Source organism: Amphibalanus amphitrite, unplaced genomic scaffold (assembly GCF_019059575.1).
Source record: "Amphibalanus amphitrite isolate SeventyFive unplaced genomic scaffold, NRLGWU_Aamphi_draft 000670F_arrow, whole genome shotgun sequence".
Taxonomy (NCBI): domain Eukaryota; kingdom Metazoa; phylum Arthropoda; class Thecostraca; order Balanomorpha; family Balanidae; genus Amphibalanus; species Amphibalanus amphitrite.
In genome coordinates, this window is record NW_024882164.1 from 16206 (window position 1) to 41176 (window position 24971).

The window sequence follows — 24971 nt, forward strand, 5'->3', positions numbered from 1 at the left end:
CCCCCCCTGAGCAGCAGTCCACCCCGGGCGGCACCGCAGTCGAGCAGTTGGCGCGGAGCAGTCGCCGCCAGGCGGCACCACAGACCGTCGAAGTCCAGTGTGGAAGGAGCCTGGCCTCGACCAAAACTAACCATTATTCACCGCACCCAGGCACTTCACCTTTCATATTCACTGTCGATTGGTATACATATACGCCGGCCGGCCACCGAGCGGCGGCTCAGACGCTTTGTATTGACTAGCCGCCGGCCAAGCACGCACTGCCAAGCCACTAAACAATCCCAGCACACATTGACAAGCCACCGAACAATGTCTGGCGGCCGGGCCGCGTCGGCGCGCCGAACCTGACCGCCCGCAAACATCCGCCGCAAAGGCCCGCTACTTGCCCGAAAACAGCAGTCAGCAACACATGCAAAACATTGGCGCCAGAACATATGTACGGTTGACTATGTATGTACAGAAAGATGTTCCACTCTTCAGAAGCCATCAGTTGACTGGAACGCTTGTCTGTGCCGTTCATCACGCAATTAAGCTGAGAGCTGGGTCACTGTGAACTCTGCCCGTGCGGCACAGACTACACCACTCCGGACAACTGATTGACTGTGGAAAGTGGTACTTGATTCCAATTCTGCAGTTAACTGTACACTGCGGCCTACGCAGCAATACACAAGTCTAGAACTAAGATAATGTCAACATAAGCGTAAGCGTGCTTCCATTCCAGACAGCTGGGCTGCCGATAAAGGCGACAGACAGACTGGAAAATTCCCATCCTGGCTATAGGATTTGTTTTAGTACACTCGGCAGAGCATGAGCCGCTCACTCGGCGGGCCAGGAGCAGCGCGGCCCAGCCGCTCAACACATTCGCGGTGGGATAAAATGACCGGCGACACGGGCGCGCAGCGTCCGGCCAGGTGTGCCAGATCTGGTGACTGGCCGAGGGCCCGACGGCGCGCGCTCCCCGGCTGACTACACGGAACAGGACGGCACGGCACGGCACGACACGGCACGGCACGGCACGGCACGGCGGCAGGCACTCCCGGCAGCGCGCACACACCCCTCCGCACGCCGCGCTGAGTGTACTGAAATAGCACCCCGCCCACACGGCGCGCGACGTGGCAGCTACTACATAGCGCGTACGGCAGTCAGCTGGCCTCCACAGTCGGCAGAAGAATGGTGTTTTCCGAACAACAGCGTGCGAAACCAACTTCAGGAGGCGAGTCGAGACGTCGCAACTAACTGAAAAGGGGCGATGGCAGCAATATTGTGCGATTAGCTATGTCGTGTCTGGTAATCTACTGGTAAGCGACTCCTATACTAAACCCCGTAGTGAGCGTTAGTAAACCGATCTATCGTGGCGGATGCGATTAAACCGTCAAACGAGCAAAGGCAAGGTTGATACACATATGTGCTGCAGAATGGTCCAATCAAAATGCCTTTTAACCCGCGCTCGCTCGCCTATTCACCCATAGCGCATCCGCGGGCGGGGGGGGGGAGGGGCGGGGGAAGGGGCTGTTCCGAAAGGATGGTCTCAGAAAGGCGGGTGAAACGGCCATTGAAAGCTCTCAACAAGTCTGACAGTTGAGAACAAATTGTTTCGCCCAAGTTGGTCACAGGTCAGCTCGAGGGTAAAAAATACTGAAGTTTCTACAGTACCAGCTTTGGAGCCCAGTTGGCGAAGAATTTACTGAGATTGGTCACCCAAAATACGTTCTTGACCATAATGCATGAGCATTGCATACAATGTTATGCTAAGGTGAAGGTCAGGTCAAGTCAGCAAAGACGAACTATAGAATTGGATATGTGCAGCACATGCTTCCCGGGTCGTTTTACGCATATAACTCAATAGGCATTGGGCATACTTAATTAGTAAAATTGACCATATGTGCATGAAGTTCAGTTCCATGTCAGGTCAATTGAGGCCAAATTATTTAGTTGATTTTGAGACCAAAAAGGCATCAATCTGGTGCAGTTTTCACATCGAATCCGATACTGTCATTTTATTCCTGCACTTAGGCTAAGTCCCTAAAATTTGCTTTGAAAAATTTTGTGTGTCGTGACGTCACTGAAATCCGAAAAAAATTAACCAGATCTTCTAAAAATTGGAATATAGGTGCGCAGGCTGCAGACCGCACCTACTTCTCGAAGTTGAAATTTCGTTTGGTGCAAAAAATTTATTTTATAGCGGTCTTTTACCAAGAAATAGGTTTTTGAACATTTTCAAAGTTTGAAATTTAACAACATTATTTCACTCAATTGAATGAAAAAGAAAAATCACGTACATTCTTTTTAACTCTAGTAAATCACGTGCATGCTTTTTACCTCCAGTAAAATCACGTACATTATTTTTACCTCGTGATTAAGAATTGAAGGTGTTTAAGTCGTTTGAATTTTTGCAGCCCTTGAAGCAAAAATGGCTTGACGTCACTAAAACATTTTCTCAGAAATTTTGTATCGGATTTTGTTTAAATTTTAAAGGAATATGTCAAAACGACGTGTGACAAGGTACTTATGTTTGACGACGATGGACAGGCATGGGGAAGCTTTTAGCTTCTGCCCCCCCCCCCCCACGGGGTGCGGGATAGGTTTGGCCAGGCTGAGGGATGAGATTCGCGTGCTGCGTGGCGCCCGGCGGCGGCACAGCACCCGGTCGACATACGCCATCCGAGGTAGGACGGCCGCGGCTGCCGGCCCCAGGGCGGCGGCGCGGCAGCGGCGGCCCGAGCTGCTCGGTCGGAGCGGATTACTTCACCTCCGCTCCCGGCACCTTGGACAGCACCTGGCGGCAGAGGGGGCAGTCACAGTGGACAGCTACCGTGGACGGTCACAGTGGAGAGCTATCGTGGACGGTCACAGTGGAGAGCTACCGTGGACGGTCACAGTGGAGAGCTACCGTGGACGGTCACAGCGGAGAGCTACCGTGGACGGTCACAGTGGAGAGCTACCGTGGACGGTCACAGTGGAGAGCTAATGGTCAGAGTGGACAGTAACAGCAGTCAGTTACCGTGGAGAGCTGGACAGCTGTGGTCAGTTACAGCAGTCAGCTACAGTGGAGAATTGTGGTCAGTTACAGCAGTCAGCTACAGTGGAGAGCTGTGGTCAGTTACAGCAGTCAGCTACAGTGGAGACTGGACAGCTGTGGTCAGTTACAGCAGTCAGCTACAGTGGAGAGCTGTTGTGGTCAGATACAGCAGTCAACTACCAGTGGAGAGTTGTGGTCAGTTACAGCTGCAGTCAGCTACAGTGGAGAGCTGTGGTCAGTTACAGCAGTCAGCTACAGTGCAGAGCTGTTGTGGTCAGTTACAGCAGTCAACTACCAGTGGAGAGTTGTGGTCAGTTACAGCAGTCAGCTACAGTGGAGAGCTGTGGTCAGTTACAGCAGGCAGCTACAGTGGAGAGCTGTAGTCAGTTACAGCAGTCAGCTACAGTGGAGAGCTGTGGTCAGTTACAGCAGTCAGCTACAGTGGAGAGCTGTGGTCAGTTACAGCAGTCAGCTACAGTGGAGAGCTGTTGTGGTCATTAACAGCAGTCAACTACCAGTGGAGAGTTGTGGTCAGTTACAGCAGTCAGCTACAGTGGAGAGCTGTGGTCAGTTACAGCAGTCAGCTACAGTGGAGAGCTGTAGTCAGTTACAGCAGTCAGCTACAGTGGAGAGCTGTTGTCAGTTATAGCAGTCAGCTACAGTGGAGAGCTGTTGTGGTCAGTTACAGCAGTCAGCTACAGTGGAGAGTTGTGGTCAGTTACAGCAGTCAACTACAGTGGAGAGCTGTGGTCAGTTACAGCAGTCAGCTGCAGTGGAGAGTTGTGGTGGTCAGTTACAGCAGTCAGCTACAGTGGAGAGCTGTGGTCAGTTACAGCAGGCAGCTACAGTGGAGAGCTGTAGTCAGTTACAGCAGTCAGCTACAGTGGAGAGCTGTGGTCAGTTACAGCAGTCAGCTACAGTGGAGAGCTGTTGTCAGTTATAGCAGTCAGCTACAGTGGAGAGCTGTTGTCAGTTATAGCAGTCAGCTACAGTGGAGAGCTGTGGTCAGTTACAGCAGGCAGCTAACAGTGGAGACTGGAGAGTTGTGGTCAGTTACAGCAGTCAGCTACAGTGGAGAGTTGTGGTAAGTGCTCACTGTGCGTGTGCGTGCGTGTGCGCACACAAGGTGATCAAGGTGATCTTGTCGTGTGCGTGCGTTGTGTGTGTATATGGGTGTGGGTGTGTGTAGCGGGGTCACTGACCTTTGAGAGGTCGACGCCGGTGAGGGCGTTCAGCGCCGGCGGCACCTGGCCGACCAGCCGTGTCAGCTCCGATGTGATCTTGTCCTCGCCACCCAGAAGCACCATTTCGTCCACCTTGGAGAGCGGCGCGGAGATCTCGGCGGCAATCTGACGACACAGGGCCGGCCGTCAGCCGGCACAGAACACACAGAGCACACATCACACAGAGCACAGAACACGCAGAACACACAGAGTACAGAACACGCAGAACACACAGAGTACAGAACACACAGAGCACAGAACACACAAAGTACAGAACACACAGAGCACGCAGAGCACAAAACACAGAGTACAAAACACACAGAGCACAGAACACACAGAACACACAGGGCACAGAACACAAAACACACAGAGCACAGAACACACAGAGCACAGAACACACAGAGCACAGAACACACAGAGCACAGAACACACAGAGCACAGAACACACAGAGCACAGAACACACAGAGCACAGAACACACAGAGCACAGAACACACAGAACACACAGAGCACAGAACACACAGAACACACAGAGCACAGAACACACAGAGCACAGAACACACAGAGTACAGAACACACAGAGCACAGAGAGCAAAGCACACACAACACACACAGCACACAAAGCACACAGAGCACACAAAACACATAGAGCACACATTACACAAAGAAGACATAAGACAGCACACGACACACAGAACACAGGGCACATAGCACGAGGCATAGGGCCAACAATTACAGTGGTTGGAGGAAATACAAACACGGTTTAGAGCAAACACAAGACCAAGTGAGAAAGTAAACCAACTGGTAGCTTGTTATTGTTTGTTTATTGTTTATGGTAAACAAGCACCAACAGGCAGCATGACCGATAATAAGACAGTCATGCACTTAAAATGACGATAGTTCAGATGCATATGAATAAATAGCATAGCTGTTACCACGGAAACTAAAACTTCATACACATATCCACAGCCATATAAGACGGGTAGGTGCCGCCGCGCGGCTGGCGCAGTCTCGGACACTGGTAAGGAAGGAGTAGCGGGTTGAGGTGGAAAAACTGCTGACGAACAGGATCTTAGGAAGGGAGTTGGTGTGCGTTGGCATACACAGGAGATTACGGAGGAGGGAGGAAGGGAGGGAGGGAGCACAGAGCACACACAGGGAGGGAGAGATAGAGATAGAGATAGAGATAGTTTCGCGAACATCGTGAACTGGAACCCACAAGAAACGAGCTCTATTAATAATTGGAAATGACTATGTATATGTAGTGTAGCGCGGCCTTCACATTAGTACGTGTCAAAGGGACACCTTCAAAAAAGTTAATGAATTCGCATAAAAGCGGTGTCACATGGTTCAGAGTGAGCAAAAATGAATATCTACCAGATTTCAGTGAACAATGTTAACTTGTTTTTGAGATATAAGACAATTACTTTTGTTTATTTTTCAGCCTCCGCTGTTGCTAGGACATTTGGAAGCAATAATTTGGTAACTTAAAAGTGCGGCAGATGTTGCGCGCAAACAGCATATACCACCACTGCTTCACAAATATGTTAGTATAAGATTTTAAAATCGCTAGATCTGCGCTGACGTCACAAATTCAGAGGGGGCATTCAAATGTATTAGCACTTCTGAATCCAAAGTGCTGCAACTTTGAAATTTAATATATCTAAATTGAAGCAGTTCTCGATGCTGTGAGTGTCCAAACCGGTAAGTGCAAGTCACGGTAAGTGCACCGGTAAGTGCACCCCAATTTAGCTATCTCAACTAAAAACTAATGTTAAGGTGGGATGGTCACTAAGCTATCGAAACAATCCGCATGTTTCATTACGAATAGGTACATACAGGGATAACATAACAAGAAAGGTAAAACTGGGACGGAAAAGGTTCCAAAAAGTCCGGAGAACGACCGCCGCTGAGCGCGACCGGCGCCGAGTGATCACCGCCACCGCGTGGGAGACGAGTAGGGACGGCGTATAGTGGCGGCCTCTCAGCCGACCGGGCGCCGCGGCAGCCGCGGCCGGTCCCCCTACTGACCTTGGGCAGCGCCTCCAGCACCATGGCGGCCATGGCGGCGTCGCCATACTGACTGTACGCGGCCGCCTTCATGCGCATCCGCTCGGCGTCGGCGCGCCCGACCGCCTCGATGCCGACCGCCTCGGCCGTGCCAATCAGCCGAATCGTCTCGGCCTCGGCCTTGGCCAGCTCGACCGTCTGGTACCTGGCGACGAGTCAACGGTCACAGGTACTGTATCTGACCACGGGTCAGAAGTCGCGTATTGTACCTAGGTCACGGGCATGAAAAGCATTGCACAAAAAGAGCCCGACCCAGCAAAAGCGGTACAAAAGGGAGTCGGTCCGGTGGCCGCCGGCGCCGGGCCGAGCTGGCGCGTCAGTGCGTACCGTTTTCCCTCTGCGAGCGCCTCCAGTTTATAGCTCTCGGCCTCGGCGGGCAGCTTGACGGTGCCGGTGAGCTCCTTCTCCTTACGCTGAATCTCCTTCTCCTCCACCTGCGGGACAGACACACGGTCACCGTCACACGCAACTACAGTCACACCGACACACAGGTACAGTCAGTCACACAGTCACACCGACACACAGGTACAGTCAGTCACACAGTCACACCGACACACAGGTACAGTCAGTCACACAGTCACACCGACACACAGGTACAGTCACACAGTCACACCGACACACAGGTACAGTCAGTCACACAGTCACACCGACACACAGGTACAGTCAGTCACACAGTCACACCGACACACAGGTACAGTCAGTCACACAGTCACACCGACACACAGGTACAGTCACACAGTCACACCGACACACAGGTACAGTCAGTCACACAGTCACACAGACACACAGGTACAGTCAGTCACACAGTCACACCGACACACAGGTACAGTCACACAGACAGTCACACCGACACACAGGTACAGTCAGTCACACAGTCACACCGACACACGGGTACAGTCAGTCACACAGTCACACCGACACACAGGTACAGTCACACAGACAGTCACACCGACACACAGGTACAGTCACACAGTCACACCGACACACAGGTACAGTCAGTCACACAGTCACACCGACACACAGGTACAGTCAGTCACACAGTCACACCGACACACAGGTACAGTCAGTCACACAGTCACACCGACACACAGGTACAGTCACACAGTCACACCGACACACAGGTACAGTCAGTCACACAGTCACACAGACACACAGGTACAGTCAGTCACACAGTCACACCGACACACAGGTACAGTCACACAGACAGTCACACCGACACACAGGTACAGTCAGTCACACAGTCACACCGACACACGGGTACAGTCAGTCACACAGTCACACCGACACACAGGTACAGTCACACAGACAGTCACACCGACACACAGGTACAGTCACACAGACAGTCATACCGACACACAGGTACAGTCAGTCACACAGTCACACCGACACACAGGTACAGTCAGTCACACAGTCACACCGACACACAGGTACAGTCAGTCACTCAGTCACACCGACACACAGGTACAGTCAGTCACACAGTCACACCGACACACAGGTACAGTCACACAGTCAGTCACACAGCCGCACCGACACACAGGTACAGTCAGTCACACAGTCACACCGACACACAGGTACAGTCAGTCACACAGTCACACCGACACACAGGTACAGTCACACAGACAGTCACACCGACACACAGGTACAGTCACACAGACAGTCACACCGACACACAGGTACAGTCAGTCACACAGTCACACCGACACACAGGTACAGTCAGTCACACAGTCACACCGACACACAGGTACAGTCAGTCACTCAGTCACACCGACACACAGGTACAGTCAGTCACACAGTCACACCGACACACAGGTACAGTCACACAGTCACACCGACACACAGGTACAGTCAGTCACACAGCCGCACCGACACACAGGTACAGTCAGTCACACAGTCACACCGACACACAGGTACAGTCACACAGTCAGTCACACAGTCGCACCGACACACAGGTACAGTCAGTCACACAGTCACACCGACACACAGGTACAGTCAGTCACACAGTCACACCGACACACAGGTACAGTCAGTCACACAGTCACACCGACACACAGGTACAGTCACACAGACAGTCACACCGACACACAGGTACAGTCAGTCACACAGTCACACCGACACACAGGTACAGTCACACAGACAGTCACACCGACACACAGGTACAGTCAGTCACACAGTCACACCGACACACAGGTACAGTCACACAGTCAGTCACACAGCCGCACCGACACACAGGTACAGTCAGTCACACAGTCACACCGACACACAGGTACAGTCACACAGTCAGTCACACAGTCGCACCGACACACAGGTACAGTCAGTCACACAGTCACACCGACACACAGGTACAGTCAGTCACACAGTCACACCGACACACAGGTACAGTCAGTCACACAGTCACACCGACACACAGGTACAGTCACACAGACAGTCACACCGACACACAGGTACAGTCAGTCACACAGTCACACCGACACACAGGTACAGTCACACAGACAGTCACACCGACACACAGGTACAGTCAGTCACACAGTCACACCGACACACAGGTACAGTCACACAGACAGTCACACCGACACACAGGTACAGTCAGTCACACAGTCACACCGACACACAGGTAGTCACACAGACAGTCACACCGACACACAGGTACAGTCAGTCACACAGTCACACCGACACACAGGTACAGTCAGTCACACAGTCACACCGACACACAGGTACAGTCAGTCACACAGTCACACCGACACACAGGTACAGTCAGTCACACAGTCACACCGACACACAGGTACAGTCACACAGACAGTCACACCGACACACAGGTACAGTCAGTCACACAGTCACACCGACACACAGGTACAGTCAGTCACACAGTCACACCGACACACAGGTACAGTCAGTCACAGTCACACCGACACACAGGTACAGTCAGTCACACAGTCACACCGACACACAGGTACAGTCACACAGACAGTCACACAGTCACACCGACACACAGGTACAGTCAGTCACACAGTCACACCGACACACAGGTAGAGTCACACCGACACACAGGTACAGTCAGTCACACAGTCACACCGACACACAGGTACAGTCAGTCACACAGTCACACCGACACACAGGTACAGTCAGTCACACAGTCACACCGACACACAGGTACAGTCACACAGTCACACCGACACACAGGTACAGTCAGTCACACAGTCACACAGACACACAGGTACAGTCAGTCACACAGTCACACCGACACACAGGTACAGTCACACAGACAGTCACACCGACACACAGGTACAGTCAGTCACACAGTCACACCGACACACGGGTACAGTCAGTCACACAGTCACACCGACACACAGGTACAGTCACACCGACACACAGGTACAGTCACACAGTCAGTCACACAGTCACACCGACACACAGGTACAGTCAGTCACACAGTCACACCGACACACAGGTACAGTCACACAGACAGAGTCACACCGACAGTCAGTCACACAGTCGCACCGACACACAGACACACAGTCACACAGACACATTTCAAAGTCACATGGACACTTTTCACAGTCACACAGTCACACCGACACACAGGTACAGTCACACCGACAAACAGACACAGCCACACAGACAGAGTCACACAGTCACATTTCACAGTCACACAGTCGCACCGACACACAGGTACAGTCACACAGTCAGTCACACAGTCGCACCGACACACAGACACAGTCACACAGACACATTTCACAGTCACACAGTCGCACCGACACACAAACACAGTCACACAGACACATTTCACAGTCACACAGTCGCACCGCCACACAGAAACACAGTCACACGGGCACATTTCACAGTCACACTGTCGTACCGACACACAGAAACACAGTCACACGGGCACTTTTCACAGTCACACTGTCGTACCGACACACAGAAACACAGTCACACGGGCACTTTTCACAGTCACACAGTAACATTCACACCGAAGCTGTCACACAAACACACACAGTCACATGAACTCACACACACACAGTCACAGACACAGGCACACAGTCACAAACCTGAGCAGGGCACTGGGGGCAGCGGACGGGGCAGGGCGGGGGGGGGGGGTTCAGACGGACGGGGCTGCCTGGCCTGTCTCTGGGGCAGCAGACGGGGCAGGGCCGTTCACCCACCTGAATCTGTTTTTTCCTTTCGATAATGTCGATGGAGATCTCCTCGTTTCGAATTCTCTGCTTCTCTTTGGCCTCCTGCAGTTCGTAGGCGAGCTGCGCCTCTGCCCTCTGCGGACGCACCGCGCCACACCCGGTGAGAGCGGTCTGCCAGCGCACACTGCGCCCACTGGAACCTCTAGCACATGGGTCAAAAAGGAGCTCCGTGGAAGTGCAATAAACCCATACCTACCTAAAAGTAACAAGCAACCAGCGCGGTGGGCGAGTCGGCACAGCAGCGCAAGCCTAATTCAAAAATTCACAAATACACTAAACAACGCATACGCATCATTTCATAACGACCCCCTAGGTGACATTGCGGCTTTGGACGTAGCAGCCAAAAACTAGCCCGTACCGGGCCGGCGCTCGGCGCTAATCGCGCCGGGCCAGAGAGACGTCTGAACACCCCTCCCTCCCCTTTTCTAACTCGGCTTCAAGTTTAATGCAAGCCTCATTTTTGGACGAGCCGAGCATACCTTGAATAGCATAGCCTCACTTCTCCACAAAGTCACGGTGTGTTCAAATTGCCCCACCGTAGGGTAATTTGAACAATATGAACATACTGCCTTTACATGCCATAAAAACGATAATCTCGCCATCACCGATATTGTTTGATCCATAAACAAATAGGCAGAACAATTCTAAACATACCTTCATTTGAAAAATCAACACAACAAAAATAACAGTTGCAAAGTATCAATATCTGTACGCTGCACACCGGTCAGTTGACAGAATTCGCCTCTCTTCAATAAACAGATCATTTCTGTTCGATAAAAACTCTACCAAACCCTACTGCATCTGTAAAAGTGGTGCCAATCGGAACCTGGACATTCGGAGTTCCCATTTTTTCCAATGTCCAATTCGGAATTGGTTGAACAAAGGCAGCAGACTGGACAACATTGGACGATGGCTTGCTACAGTTCAGCATTTTTATAAAGTAATCGTGCATAGCATTGATTGGCCAATGGAAAGCTTGTTAAGCTCTCAATATAATGAACACTTTTCGGCTGGTAAAATTACAGAATAAGCAATTTAAATGATAATTTTGAGTGTTGATTACTGCATAATTTTCGGATATATTTGGACAAATGGCTGACTTTAACATTTTTTTGGACGGAAAATTAACGAAAACGCCGGACATTGGACGGGTATTGTGACTGCAGGCCACCGCCGTGCTGGTGGCCTGAGTTTTCCGCGTCGTGCTGGGGGGGGGGCCTTTTCACACCCCCCCCCCCGATGTAATTCGGCTCCTGGGCCACGTAGCGACACACAGTAAGCGGCAATCGAAAGAGCGTCAAAAATAATTACGAAAACACTTCGGCCATTTTTAGATCAGATCAAATGTCGGGTCGCCATAGGTCAGCAAAGGTCAAAATAAGTCCACTTCACAAGTTTGGAAGCTGCCAACGGCTAACTCGGAAGCCATTGGAGCTACAGCGCCGCGGAAAAGCACATTTGCTAGCCATTTTAAAGACCTTTCTGAATTTTGTTCTCACATTTGACCTCAGGTTAACAGATTAGCCTCCAGAGGGCAAAAACTCTCAAGATAGCCGTTTTCACGAAACATGTTTTTCGGTAATAACTTTTGACTCAAGAGAGCCACGATATTTATTTTGCAAGCATCGCTTTCCTCTCGTCGAGATGCGTCGAATGAACTATATGTCGGCATCGAAAGGTCAAGTTGAAAATTTGACCTCGGGTCAAGGTCATGTCAGAGGGCCCGAGCACCGGCTCTGCGCTGTATGAGGAGCTACAGCCCCGCACACCCGGACGGTTCAAATGTGCCCAGTTGACGTGCAACAAGCTGCCCCGTCCCGGGGGCCGCAATCAGTGCGAAGGGCATCGATCCGAGACAGCGCTCGGTGACCGCTCGCCCGGCGGCCACCAGAGCCAGCAGCCGTGCCACAGCCAACCTAACCGGCGCCTGGGGCCCCCCCAGTCAGCCGCCGCTGGGGACCAGCCCCTCAGTCAGCCGCCGCTGGGGATCAGCCCCTCAGTCAGCCGCCGCTGGGGATCAGCCCCTCAGTCAGCCACCCCCAGAGAGGTGCGTACGGCCGCCCGCCGCGCCCGCCGCCGCACGTACCGCCGTGTTGACCTCCCGGTCGAACTGGGCCTTCTGCAGCTTGAACGCCTTGGTGTTGTCCTCGATCTTGGTGTCGGTACTGTACTTGACGTCCATGGCGGCGCGCTCGCACTCGGCCTCCTGGAGGCACACACAGACAGACAGACAGATGTCACCAGCACGGCGCGGCCAGCTAAATTACAACTGCACTCGGTGTAGCCCGCCCAGCGCGGCGCCGCCGGTCCGGCTGCCGGAGTCCCCCACCCACCCTGCCGGAGTCCCCCACCCACCCGGAGCTGCCGGAGTCCCCCACCCACCCACCCGGAGCTGCCGGAGTCCCCCACCCACCCTGCCGGTGTCACGGCTGCCGGCGTCCCCCACGCACCCACCCGGCTGCCGGAGTCCCCCACCCACCCGGCTGCCGGAGTCCCCCACCCACCCGGATGCCGGCATCCCGCAGCGCCATGGCCACGCCGGTGTTGGCGTCTCTCTTGACGGCGGCCGTCTGCGTGCGACCCAGCGACGAGAGGTACTCCACCGAGTCGTACACGTCCTTGATGGTGAAACTGAGGATCTCCACACCCATGCGTCCGACGTCCGGGGCGGCCACCTCGCGCACCAGGGCGGCGAACTGGTCCCGGTCCTTGAATATCTCCTCCACGGTCAGCGTTCCTGAGGTCAGAGAACAGCAGCGGTCAGACTAGGACAGCGGTCAGAGGACAGCGGTCAGAGGACAGCAGCGGTCAGAGGACAGCGGTCAGAGGACAGCGGTCAGAGGACAGCAGTCAGTCAGAGGACAGCGGTCAGAGGACAGCGGTCAGAGGACAGCGGTCAGAGGACAGCGGTCAGAGGACAGCAGTCAGTCAGAGGACAGCGGTCAGTCAGAGGACAGCGGCCAGTCAGAGGACAGCGGTCAGAGGACAGCGGTCAGAGGACAGCGGTCAGTCAGAGGACAGCGGTCAGAGGACAGGAGTCAGTCAGAGGACAGCGGTCAGAGGACAGGGGTCAGAGGACAGAGGTCAGTCAGAGGACAGGTTGTCCTCTGACTGTATCTGGTTGTCCTCAGCTCTTCCCCCCCCCCCCTCCATTCCAGCAGCCAAGGATGGCCCGCAGGAATCCCTCGAGCGTCTGCAGTATGGTGACTAACTAGCTGCCCCTCCCCACCCCACCCGGCCCCTGCAGGTACCGAGGATGGCCCGCAGGTGTCCCTCGAGCGTCTGCAGTATGGTGACTAACTAGCTGCCCCTCCCCACCCCACCCGGCCCCTGCAGTTACCGAGGATGGCCCGCAGGTGTCCCTCGAGCGTCTGCAGTATGGTGACTAACTAGCTGCCCCTCCCCACCCCACCCGGCCCCTGCAGGTACCGAGGATGGCCCGCAGGTGTCCCTCGAGCGTCTGCAGTATGGTGACTAACTAGCTGCCCCTCCCCACCCCACCCGGCCCCTGCAGTTACCGAGGATGGCCCGCAGGTGTCCCTCGAGCGTCTGCAGTATGGTGACTAACTAGCTGCCCCTCCCCACCCCACGCGGCCCCTGCAGTTACCGAGGATGGCCCGCAGGTGTCCCTCGAGCGTCTGCAGTATGGTGACTAACTAGCTGCCCCTCCCCACCCCACCCGGCCCCTGCAGTTACCGAGGATGGCCCGCAGGTGTCCCTCGAGCGTCTGCAGTATGGTGACTAACTAGCTGCCCCTCCCCACCCCACCCGGCCCCTGCAGTTACCGAGGATGGCCCGCAGGTGTCCCTCGAGCGTCTGCAGTATGGTGACTAACTAGCTGCCCCTCCCCACCCCACGCGGCCCCTGCAGTTACCGAGGATGGCCCGCAGGTGTCCCTCGAGCGTCTGCAGTATGGTGACTAACTAGCTGCCCCTCCCCACCCCACCCGGCCCCTGCAGTTACCGAGGATGGCCCGCAGGTGTCCCTCGAGCGTCTGCAGTATGGTGACTAACTAGCTGCCCCTCCCCACCCCACCCGGCCCCTGCAGGTACCGAGGATGGCCCGCAGGTGTCCCTCGAGCGTCTGCAGTATGGCGACTAACTAGCTGCCCCTCCCCACCCCACGCGGCCCCTGCAGTTACCGAGGATGGCCCGCAGGTGTCCCTCGAGCGTCTGCAGTATGGTGACTAACTAGCTGCCCCTCCCCACCCCACGCGGCCCCTGCAGTTACCGAGGATGGCCCGCAGGTGTCCCTCGAGCGTCTGCAGTATGGTGACTAACTAGCTGCCCCTCCCCACCCCACCCGGCCCCTGCAGGTACCGAGGATGGCCCGCAGGTGTCCCTCGAGCGTCTGCAGTATGGTGAGCTCGATGTCCTCCACCGACTTTCCGAGGAACTGTTCGGAGGCCGTCTTCAGGATGTCGTCCTGTTTGATGATCTTGCACTGGGCCACGGCGTTGACGGTGAGCGGCACGCCCTGCGCCGTCTCCACGCGCTCACACATCGGATTCAGCGTCATCGTCTGCCGCGCAGAGAGAGAGAGAGAGCCAGGCGGGGACGGTCAGCGGGGGGTCACCGCCTCCCGACAGACGACAGACCGCGCCCAACCGAGCACAGACACTGCACTGAGTGACTGCACGAGCCCTACCTGGAGGCTGAGTGACTGGACGTCGGTGACCGCCCACCAGGCCCAGGCCCAGCCGAGCACAGACACTGCACTGAGTGACTGCACGAGCCCTACCTCGAGGCTGAGTGACTGGACGTCGGTGACCGCCCACCAGGCCCAGGCCCAGCCGAGCACAGACACTGCACTGAGTGACTGCACGAGCCCTACCTCGAGGCTGAGTGACTGGACGTCGGTGACCGCCCACCAGGCCCAGGTCCAGCCGAGCACAGACACTGCACTGAGTGACTGCACGAGCCCTACCTCGAGGCTGAGTGACTGGACGTCGGTGACCGCCCACCAGGCCCAGGCCCAGCCGAGCACAGACACTGCACTGAGTGACTGCACGAGCCCTACCTCGAGGCTGAGTGACTGGACGTCGGTGACCGCCCACCAGGCCCAGGTCCAGCCGAGCACAGACACTGCACTGAGTGACTGCACGAGCCCTACCTCGAGGCTGAGTGACTGGACGTCGGTGACCGCCCACCAGGCCCAGGCCCAGCCGAGCACAGACACTGCACTGAGTGACTGCACGAGCCCTACCTCGAGGCTGAGTGACTGGACGTCGGTGACCGCCCACCAGGCCCAGGCCCAGCCGAGCACAGACACTGCACTGAGTGACTGCACGAGCCCTACCTCGAGGCTGAGTGACTGGACGTCGGTGACCGCCCACCAGGCCCAGGCCCAGCCGAGCACAGACACTGCACTGAGTGACTGCACGAGCCCTACCTCGAGGCTGAGTGACTGGACGTCGGTGACCGCCCACCAGGCCCAGGCCCAGCCGAGCACAGACACTGCACTGAGTGACTGCACGAGCCCTACCTCGAGGCTGAGTGACTGGACGTCGGTGACCGCCCACCAGGCCCAGGCCCAGCCGAGCACAGACACTGCACTGAGTGACTGCACGAGCCCTACCTCGAGGCTGAGTGACTGGACGTCGGTGACCGCCCACCAGGCCCAGGTCCAGCCGAGCACAGACACTGCACTGAGTGACTGCACGAGCCCTACCTCGAGGCTGAGTGACTGGACGTCGGTGACGGCCCACCAGGCCCAGGCCCAGCCGCCGACGATGGTCCGCTTCTGTTGGGAGCCGCACCACCCTCCTGCGGACCGGGCGCAGGGCGGCGTCAGCGGACAGGGCGCAGGGCGGCGTCAGCGGACCTCTCTCCCCAGACCGCCGGCGCTAGCACCCACCGGACCGGGCGCAGGGCGGCGTCAGCGGACCGCTCGCCCTTCCCCCTCCCCAGAGCCGGCGCTAGCACCCGCCCAACTTGCCGCACGGAGACACCACCAGAATCGCCTGCTCTCCATATCTGGTGCGTGCCTGCCAAATTCCGACCCGTAAAAACAGCCAACTTCACATGGGTGGAGCCTTTCCAGGGAAGCTGGTGGGGCAAAAAGTCATCAAACCTACAATGTCCAATTGTTAAGTTGATAATGTGCAACAATGAATCAATTATTTTCTTTACATAGATAATATGTTGCATTACACATGCATTTCAAAGTCCCTCGATGCAAAAAAAGATTGGTTTGCTAAGCACCAAATCAGTTAAAGTTGGTGGGGCAAAATGTTTATTGGTGGGGCAAAATGGCAAGTTGGTGAGACAGCCCCCCCCCCCCGTCAACTGAATAGGAAGCTCCGCCCCGCAACTATTGGCTACGTAACACAGCCCGGTGATCATGCAATATAGCTGCAGTGTGATAAAACGAGCGCTCTGCATTGATTGTGGCAGACCGAGACAAGCATACCTGAAACTACGAGGGCTTCATTTGGCCCAACAGTGTGGATATTCCCCATGACGGCTGCTTTAAACAAAACACCTGAAACATAGTACATTGTTAACCAGCCAGAAATGCATTACTGACATTAATTAGTAAAAGCTGTCACATAAATCCTCAGGCAAACATGGATGAAACTTTGACATAAGCACTGGGGTCCCAAACGGCCAAGGGGGCCTCCGCCCTCTATCCAAGCGGGGGCCTCCAGGCTCCAAGAGTCGCAGGAGCACTAATTTACGAACTGCAACCAAAACACGCGAAGAAGGCCGAAATGCCTACGCATTACCCACGCCGGCCGAGGGGGGCGGGTACCGGCAAGCACAGACACTGCATTACACATGGGTGAATAAATTCATTTTGAAGGATCCATAAACCAGTAGGGTAGTGTGGGGTAATTTGAACATATTTTTACGTCTTCTCCGTTGTACCAAATTCCATCTCAACCCTGGATGAAGAAAAACTGCTTCAGTAGCGCAAGTGTCACTTGCTTTCACCATGCAAGCCTCATTTTTGGACGAGCCGAGCATACGTTGAATAGCATAGCCTCACTTCTCCACCTAGTCACGGTGTGTTCAAATTCGCAACGCCCTCACTGCCAGAGTAGCTTTCACAGGGAAATGAAACTTGCAGGATCTAGTATCCATTACGAGTCTCACAACTTGTATATCTCGGATTTTTCCTAAAGGTCATATGAGGTCAGGTCATTTTCGTGACCTCACCATTATAAGTCAACGGGAAAAAATAAAAACTGCTATTTTGGCACCGGGAACGATCTCCCACTATCCCAAGCACACAGAATCGTGATTTCATGCACTCCTTGCAAGGTTAGAGGCGTCATTTTTGCAATGTTGACGTTGCGTAACGTCATTTATGACGTGATTAGGTTCATAGTTTTTCTTCAATGACTCCCGATCAATTTGAGCTACCGAGTCGGGAAAGCCACCAATAGACTCAGGAAGACCTGCCGAATCGATTTTTTTTTTTAAATTTAGTCCGAACCTTTTGAATGGAAGGATTCACAAGGACAGAGCCACAGCTAAGCGAAGCTTGTTGCGATGACCCTGCCCTCTACCCTCCGATCGCGCAATTCCGGTTCTATGGCAGAATTTAGAGTCCAAAGTTTAACGTGCGCACAAAGCCGCGCACGGCCGGTCCCCTCGCTGACTTCGCCTGGCTACGGCCTGCCACCAACCGCAACCATACCTGTCAGGAGGCCCATAAATCTCGAGCGCCCGTCGCGCTTCGAACCCGGACTGTCGTAACCGGGAACGCGTGCTCTCACCACGCGGAGTCCAACGCTCTAACCAACTGAGCTACGGGACCGGCTGATATGATATGCCGATATGAATGATATGCGACATGACCTCCTTCGACCAATTTGGTGACCAGGGGCGTTTTTGCCCCCCCCCCCCTTGGCCGGCGCATATGTAGAAAACCAATGGGTTCGGCGAGGGATATATGTACAGTAGGGTAGTGTGGGGTAATTTGAACATATTTTTACGTCTTCTCCGTTGTACCAAATTCCATCTCAACCCTGGATGAAGAAAAACTGCTTCAGTAGCGCAAGTGTCACTTGCTTTCACCATGCAAGCCTCATTTTTGGACGAGCCGAGCATACGTTGAATAGCATAGCCTCACTTCTCCACCTAGTCACGGTGTGTTCAAATTGCCCCACCGTGGGGTAATTTGAACATACTGCCTTAACCTGTCATAAAAACGATAGTCTCGCCAGCACCGATGGTGTTTGACCCATAAACAAATAGGCAGAATAATTCTAAACATACTTTCACTTGAAAAATCAACACAACAAAAATAACAGTTGCAGAGTATCAATATCTGCACGATGCACATCGGTCAGTTGACAGAATTCGCCTCTCTTCAATTACCAGTATAACGCCTTTGGGGCGACTAACAGAGCGAGCAAGAGGGTGAGCCTTGCACGTGCGAAATTTCGACGGGGTACCTCCAGCTGACTTGTGCACGGCACCCTACTAACCGGTCTCTAGCGATGTGCCAAATTTCAGCACAATCGGCCCAGCCGTTCTCGAGATCTGGAAGCGGCACCCTGCACGTGCGCACGTGCAAAATGGGTCCCAACTGACTTTTGCACGGCACCCTACCAACCGGTCCCTAACCATGTGCCAAATTTGAGCACGATCGGTCCAGCCGTTCTTGAGATCTGGAATCGACCCCTGCACGTGCGCACGTGCAGCAGCACCCCAATTCTGGCACATGGATATGCATTGCCTAGTGGGTGCCTACCTACATGCCAACTTTCAGCGCAATCGGCCAAGTAGTTACGGAGATATTGCAACAATTACAAAAGTGACACCTCTTCGTTTTGCACGTGGCACGTGCATAAGGGGTCACCCACATGCATCGGGAATAGTCCAATACTTGGTAGAAGGAATGAAGCTACCCTACAAAAATTACCGCGTGTAAATCGGTCAAGTGGTTGCTGAGATATAAGCGTCGCAGAATCGTGACCACGGCCGGCCGGCCGGCCGCTCATACTCAGAAAGGAAAGACTACGCTCGCTTCGCTCGCTCCGTAAACAGAACGTCTATCATTTTTGTTCAATAAAACTCTCCCAACCTTACTGCATCTGTTATAGTGGTGCCAATCGAAACCTGGACATTTGGAGTTCTGATTTTGTCCAATGTCCAATTCGGAATTGGTTGGACAAAGGTAGCAGACTGGACAACATTGGACGATGGCTTGCTACACTTCAGCGCTTTTGATAAAGTAATCGTGCATAGCATTGATTGGCGAATGGAAAGCTTGTTAAGCTCTCCATATAATAACACTTTTCGGCTGGTAAAATTACATTATAAGCAATTTCAATGACAGTTTTGAGTGTTGATTAATGCGTAATTTTCGGACATATTTGGACAAATGGCTGACATTAACATTTTTGAACGGAAATCACCGAAAATGCCGGACATTAGACGGATTTTAGACGTAAATTCTATAAAACTGGCATCACTAATCTGGTACTACTTTGGCTCGAAAATATTGGCAAAAAAACTGGGAGTGTTGTTTTTTTCGGAGCTATCCCTGTCTTCAATGAAATTCTCACACTATGTTCAAATTACCCCATGCTAAAAGTTATTTTACCATATTTAAAAACAGGTTTCAAAAGCAAATTTCTTGTATTGAAGGCACTGATTAGGTCATTGTTCAACAAAAGCCGTTGCGTATTAGGCGCTAACAATGCAAGATTTTGCGCTGCAATGAAGTTGCAATGACGTGTTTTTAGGCGTTTTTACTTGCGAAAATGATTTTTACAGTGTGCGTCAGCATCTTCATTCCATGAAACTTTAAACCCCGTTCATGACAGCCCTTTTAGTTACGATAATTTCCCTCACTGGTCATATTGTCATGCCACTTATGGATTTTCCGTAATTTTGTGTTTTTCACACTATGTTCAAATTGCCCCACAAGTTCAAATTACCCCACCCTACCCTATGCAGTGTACAGCGGACACAGCTGTATACAGTAGCACTCCGTAGTTAAAAAGAAGTAGGACCTAGGAACTCGTCCATATTCCGTAATACGAGTATGAGCAATAATTGGCAGGCTAGCAGTGGCGCAGCCAGGGGGGGGGGTAAAGGGGTGAGATCTCACCCCCGTCTCTTATCCTAGGGGCCCACCGTCAATTCGAACTGTAACGTTATGCAGCCTGACAATTTTTTATCATAATGTCAAGGTTCGTCAGATGATTGAAAACAGTATTCAGGCCTGATAGCCCCCCTTTAGCCCGCGCCCCACTGGGGGGGGGGGGCTATTCATAGCCCCCTCCCGTTTTTCTGCAATAACTTCCAAACCACTTGACGTATCGACGCCAAACTTACAGTACCTTCGGCTGCATCAATTTGACACCTTGTGTCAAAATTGGAACTTCGTAGCTACCATAGTTCGGCCGGAAATGACGTCAGAGTGATGACGTCGTCGCCAATCGCTCCCAAGAGTTCAGTTTTTAAGCTAAATCCAATTTCTTTGCATGAAAGGACTCAGAATTGACTGCGCTATCAAACTGCTATCTCGGATTTTCAAAATTTGAAAAGTTCGAAAATTTTATACAAGAATATTCAAAATTTATATTTTTATATTTTTTTCAAAAAGTTTTTGACTTTTCGAGAAAAAAAAACGGAATATATGTGACAGAACGCATGCTTATGACTAACTCTAGCAATTTTTAGCCAAATATCTTTAAAAATGGCCAAGTTATACGCATTATTGCAAAAAAAAATCACAATTATCAACTTTTCAAATCAATTTTTCAGTACGTATTTGACATCGTATACCAATATAAATAGCACCATCGTGTTCCTGAGCTCAAACTGCATCCAATAGACACCTTTTTTGTTGAAAAATTATAACTTCAAAATTTGACATTTTTTTACCTGAAAGTGACCTGACCTAAGCTAAATTCGACTCAAAATGACTTCGAATGACACAGACGACATCAAATTCGAAATAAATGGCCTAAATGGACCATAAAACATGTGTCACGTGACCGACGCATGATATAATATTTCCGTGACCTGTGATGACCTGACTCTGACCTGAAAATCAAAGTACAAGTTTGGTACCCCCAAGGTATCTAGAGCATCTGTTCACGAGTGTGGAAACCAAAAATGAGCCTGATCTGACTTGTAAGACGGCGGCCAGAGCCCAAAATGTGAACAAGCCAAAATGCTAATAATTTTTACTTTGACCTGACCTGTGACGTCATCGGTGACCTCGAGGTCAATGAAATTAGGATTCCTTCGACAGTTTTTCCGGGGCTATCAGACGCCGTTTGAATTTTGACGATCGGCCCAGTAGTTTCGGAGTTAGGGGGGGGGGGCTATGGAGAGCCCCCCTCCCCCCCCCCCAGTAGGGCGTGTTATACGCAGACCCCAGTGGGGCGCGGGTTAGAATTCATAGTTTCATTATATGATTTAAGAGGGTACCTACTACCTACCTACATCCAAGGCCCGATTGAGCTAATCCAAGGCCTACATAGGAGGGCCCGTTCCATGGCATGAGAGGGCCAGTTCAGGCATTAGAGAGCCAGTTCAGGCCTGAGAGGGCCCATTTCAGGTCTGTGAGGGCCCATTTCAGGCCTGAAGGGGCCCAGTTGAAGCTTGAGAGGGCCCATTTCGGGTCCTAGAGGGCCTGTTTGAGGCATGAGAGGGGACATTTCAGGCCTGAGAGGGCCCATTTGATGCCTGTGTGGGCCCACTTCAGGCCTGAAGGGGTCCATTTCAGGCCCTAAAGGGCACGTTTGAGGTCTGAGAGGGTCCATCGCAGGCCTGAGAAGGGTCATTTCAGGCCTGAAGGGGCCATTTCAAGCTTGAGAGGGCCCATTTCATGCCCTAAAGGACCCGTATGAGGCCAGAGAGGGCTTGTTTGAGGCCTCATTCAGGCATAAGAGGCACCATTTCAGACCTGAGAGGGCCAAGTTATGGTTTGAGGGGGCCCTTTTTCGACATGATAGGGACCATTTCCGGGCTGAGAGGGCCCAAAAATTAGATTAGCCAATCAACGGCTGGAGTGGGCGGGGCGATGACCATACAGGGGTGTGCGCTAGAATCCGGAAAAACTTTAAATTGGCGTATCGTATAAACTTTTTTGAATATATCATTCTTCTTTTCCTCATAGGTTTGTGACTTCAGTCGCCTTCGATCGGAAACAAAATAAGTAGAAATATCCTCTTAGCTCGAGCGCCGCACCTCGGTTATTGTGGCCCTCCGTTGCGGCCGCGCGCCCAAGGAAATTGTGGACTTCTTTCAGTTCCCGAAATCGGCCGTGTACGACCTTGCAAAGTCCTTCAAAGAGTCTGAAGAGACGATGAGTGAGTCTCTGACTCCTAAGAGGAAGGAACAGGACCGATTCGAGGTTTGGAAGCGGAATAAGGACTTCTTGGAGCAGCTCGAGGCCATGATTGGAGAAGGTCCGAGCCTTCCCATGCAGAAGGTGACTTCGAGGCTCAATCTGCGCAGGGTAACAGTTCTTCGTGCCATTCACGACAATCTCCGATACAGGAGCTACGTTCTTCAGGTGAGACAGATGCTCTCAGAAGTCATAAAGACCAGGAGATTCGGAGATGTTAGCTGATCATCACTTCTTTGGAGCACAGAGCCACCGGCCAGAGCAGCTTCTTTCCCGACCAGAAGATTTTCCGTGTCCGTGCGACCACTTTCTCTGGGGCGTCCTTGAGAGAGAGTCCAACAAACGACCTCACAACACTTTCGACTCCCTGGGGACCGCCATCATCCAGGCCGCGGTCAACTTAACCCGGGAGCAGGTCACCAACGCCTGCGGCAGGTTCCGGCGCCCTGTGGAGGCTGTGATTGGAGCTGGAGGGTGCTAAGTCGAGTGACAGTACAGAGGAGGGATCAGTCTTCGCTATAAAAGTAAAAATTTTGAAGGGAAACCTTGCGATACCAAATAAACCCTGAAGTTCTTTCCCTTACATTTTTTTCCGGATTCTAGCGCACACCCCTGTATATGGTCATAAAATCAGACAGCTTCATCTTTTCAATGAATCCTAGCATTCAAATGAAAAAATAAGGCATAAGAATGTTTTTTAACCACACAAGGCCTTCACTCACTTGGTGCAAAATTAACTGGCGGCTCTAAATCGCAGAATTACAATGCAAGGTCAAACAGTGATTGGCAAATATGGCTGATTGAAACAGACATGCCAAAAAATGTAAGCAGTACCGTGGTTTAAAAATGTCATTATTTTTATTATTTTTTATGGTTTTTCTAATTGTGGTTAAGTTATCTTTTTAAAATTAAATACCTTTGCTTATTGTAATTAAATTAAATCTTCAATTTTCTTTCAAAACACCAATCCATTTATTGAATGGCCAGCTGATTGTGACCCCCAGAACCTGCAGAAAAGCCGTTTTCCTATCACCATTTTTTAGTCAATTCGCCAAATTTAATCAAATCACACTAATTCCTAGTGAAAAATGGAAGCCTTTTCTCTCCGATAAGTGGACGCCATACCGCAAGTAGGTACCGGCTTGTTATACCATTTTTCACCCTTAGTAGCGGGGGCTGCATTTATGACCATATATTGGACGACAGTGAAAGCAGGGCGCCTGGGGCGATTTGATCAAGGTTCGTGAAATTCACACGAGACGTTTAGCATGTAGAAGGCCGACGGAGGGGGAGAAGTTCCAAATGTCACATGACTAATATGCCCTCCGACGCCCTGTTTTCACCGGCGTCCCATATATGATCATCAAAAGTCCATTCATTGACCAATCATTTTTTTGATATTCGCCTCGTAGGTATCTAGTTACTAGTTTCCCCAACTGAAATAATAAAAATTATGACATTTTCAAACCATGGTGCTTCTTACATTTTTTGGCGCGTCTGTTTCAATCTGCCATATTTGCCAATCACTGTTTGACCTTGTATTGTAACTCTGCGATTTAAAGCCGCCAGTGCATTGTGCACCGAGTGAGTGTAGGCCTTGTGTGTGTGGTCAAAAAACATTGCTATGCCTTATTTTTTCATTTGAATGCTAGGATGCATGGAAAATATGAAGTCTGATTTTTTGACCATATATGGTCATTGCCCCGCCCACTCCAGCTGTTGATTGGCTGATCCAATTTGTGCTTGGCTCCTGCCTCCTCGTAGTTTCCCCAACTGAAACCTCCCCCGACTGAGGGTGAACGTTGACGTTTGCGTTGGGCCGTAAAAGCTCCTGATTTGTGCTTGTCTCAGCTCAAGCTACAAAACTGCTATTCATATTCAAAACCCCATGTTAAAAGTGAACTATTTCCTTTAATGTGATATCACGCTTTCTCACCTACCCTTCCAAAACAATTTCTCTACGGTTTTGTTTATGTCGAGTCCGAGAATCGCGAAATGACACCGCTCAACATGTAAGAAAACCCCCACTAACCAATGCGTGTTTGGACTGATGACGTCATCGAAAATGGGGGATTCGGGAAAATGTGCCACACATGTGTAGCAGCAATAAATTTTCACCACCTTTTGCAGGAACCTGAAATTGGCATCGTTG

The 24971-nt window shown here is 52.2% G+C and overlaps 1 protein-coding gene across 7 annotated transcripts; it reads right to left on the reverse strand.

Annotated features, from left to right (window-relative positions):
• Positions 1-178: 178 nt before the first annotated feature.
• LOC122364342 (flotillin-2-like) lies at positions 179-24967 on the reverse strand. 7 transcript variants are annotated; one of them, XM_043334630.1, is made up of 11 exons: positions 24941-24967; positions 16910-16981; positions 16169-16263; positions 14818-15019; positions 13003-13235; positions 12585-12704; positions 10466-10573; positions 6636-6742; positions 6270-6453; positions 4219-4365; positions 179-2773 (listed from the first exon to the last, which is right to left on the reverse strand). In XM_043334630.1, the coding sequence occupies exons 2-11, from the start codon at positions 16956-16958 to the stop codon at positions 2738-2740; spliced, it is 1281 nt and encodes a 426-aa protein (XP_043190565.1). In that variant the 5' UTR covers positions 16959-16981; positions 24941-24967; the 3' UTR covers positions 179-2737. The 7 variants fall into 7 exon arrangements, with proteins under 7 accessions (XP_043190565.1, XP_043190562.1, XP_043190561.1 ...); XM_043334627.1 differs by lacking the exon at positions 24941-24967 and adding an exon at positions 24760-24841; XM_043334626.1 differs by lacking the exon at positions 24941-24967 and adding an exon at positions 24782-24820.
• Between the last annotated feature and the right edge of the window lie 4 nt (positions 24968-24971).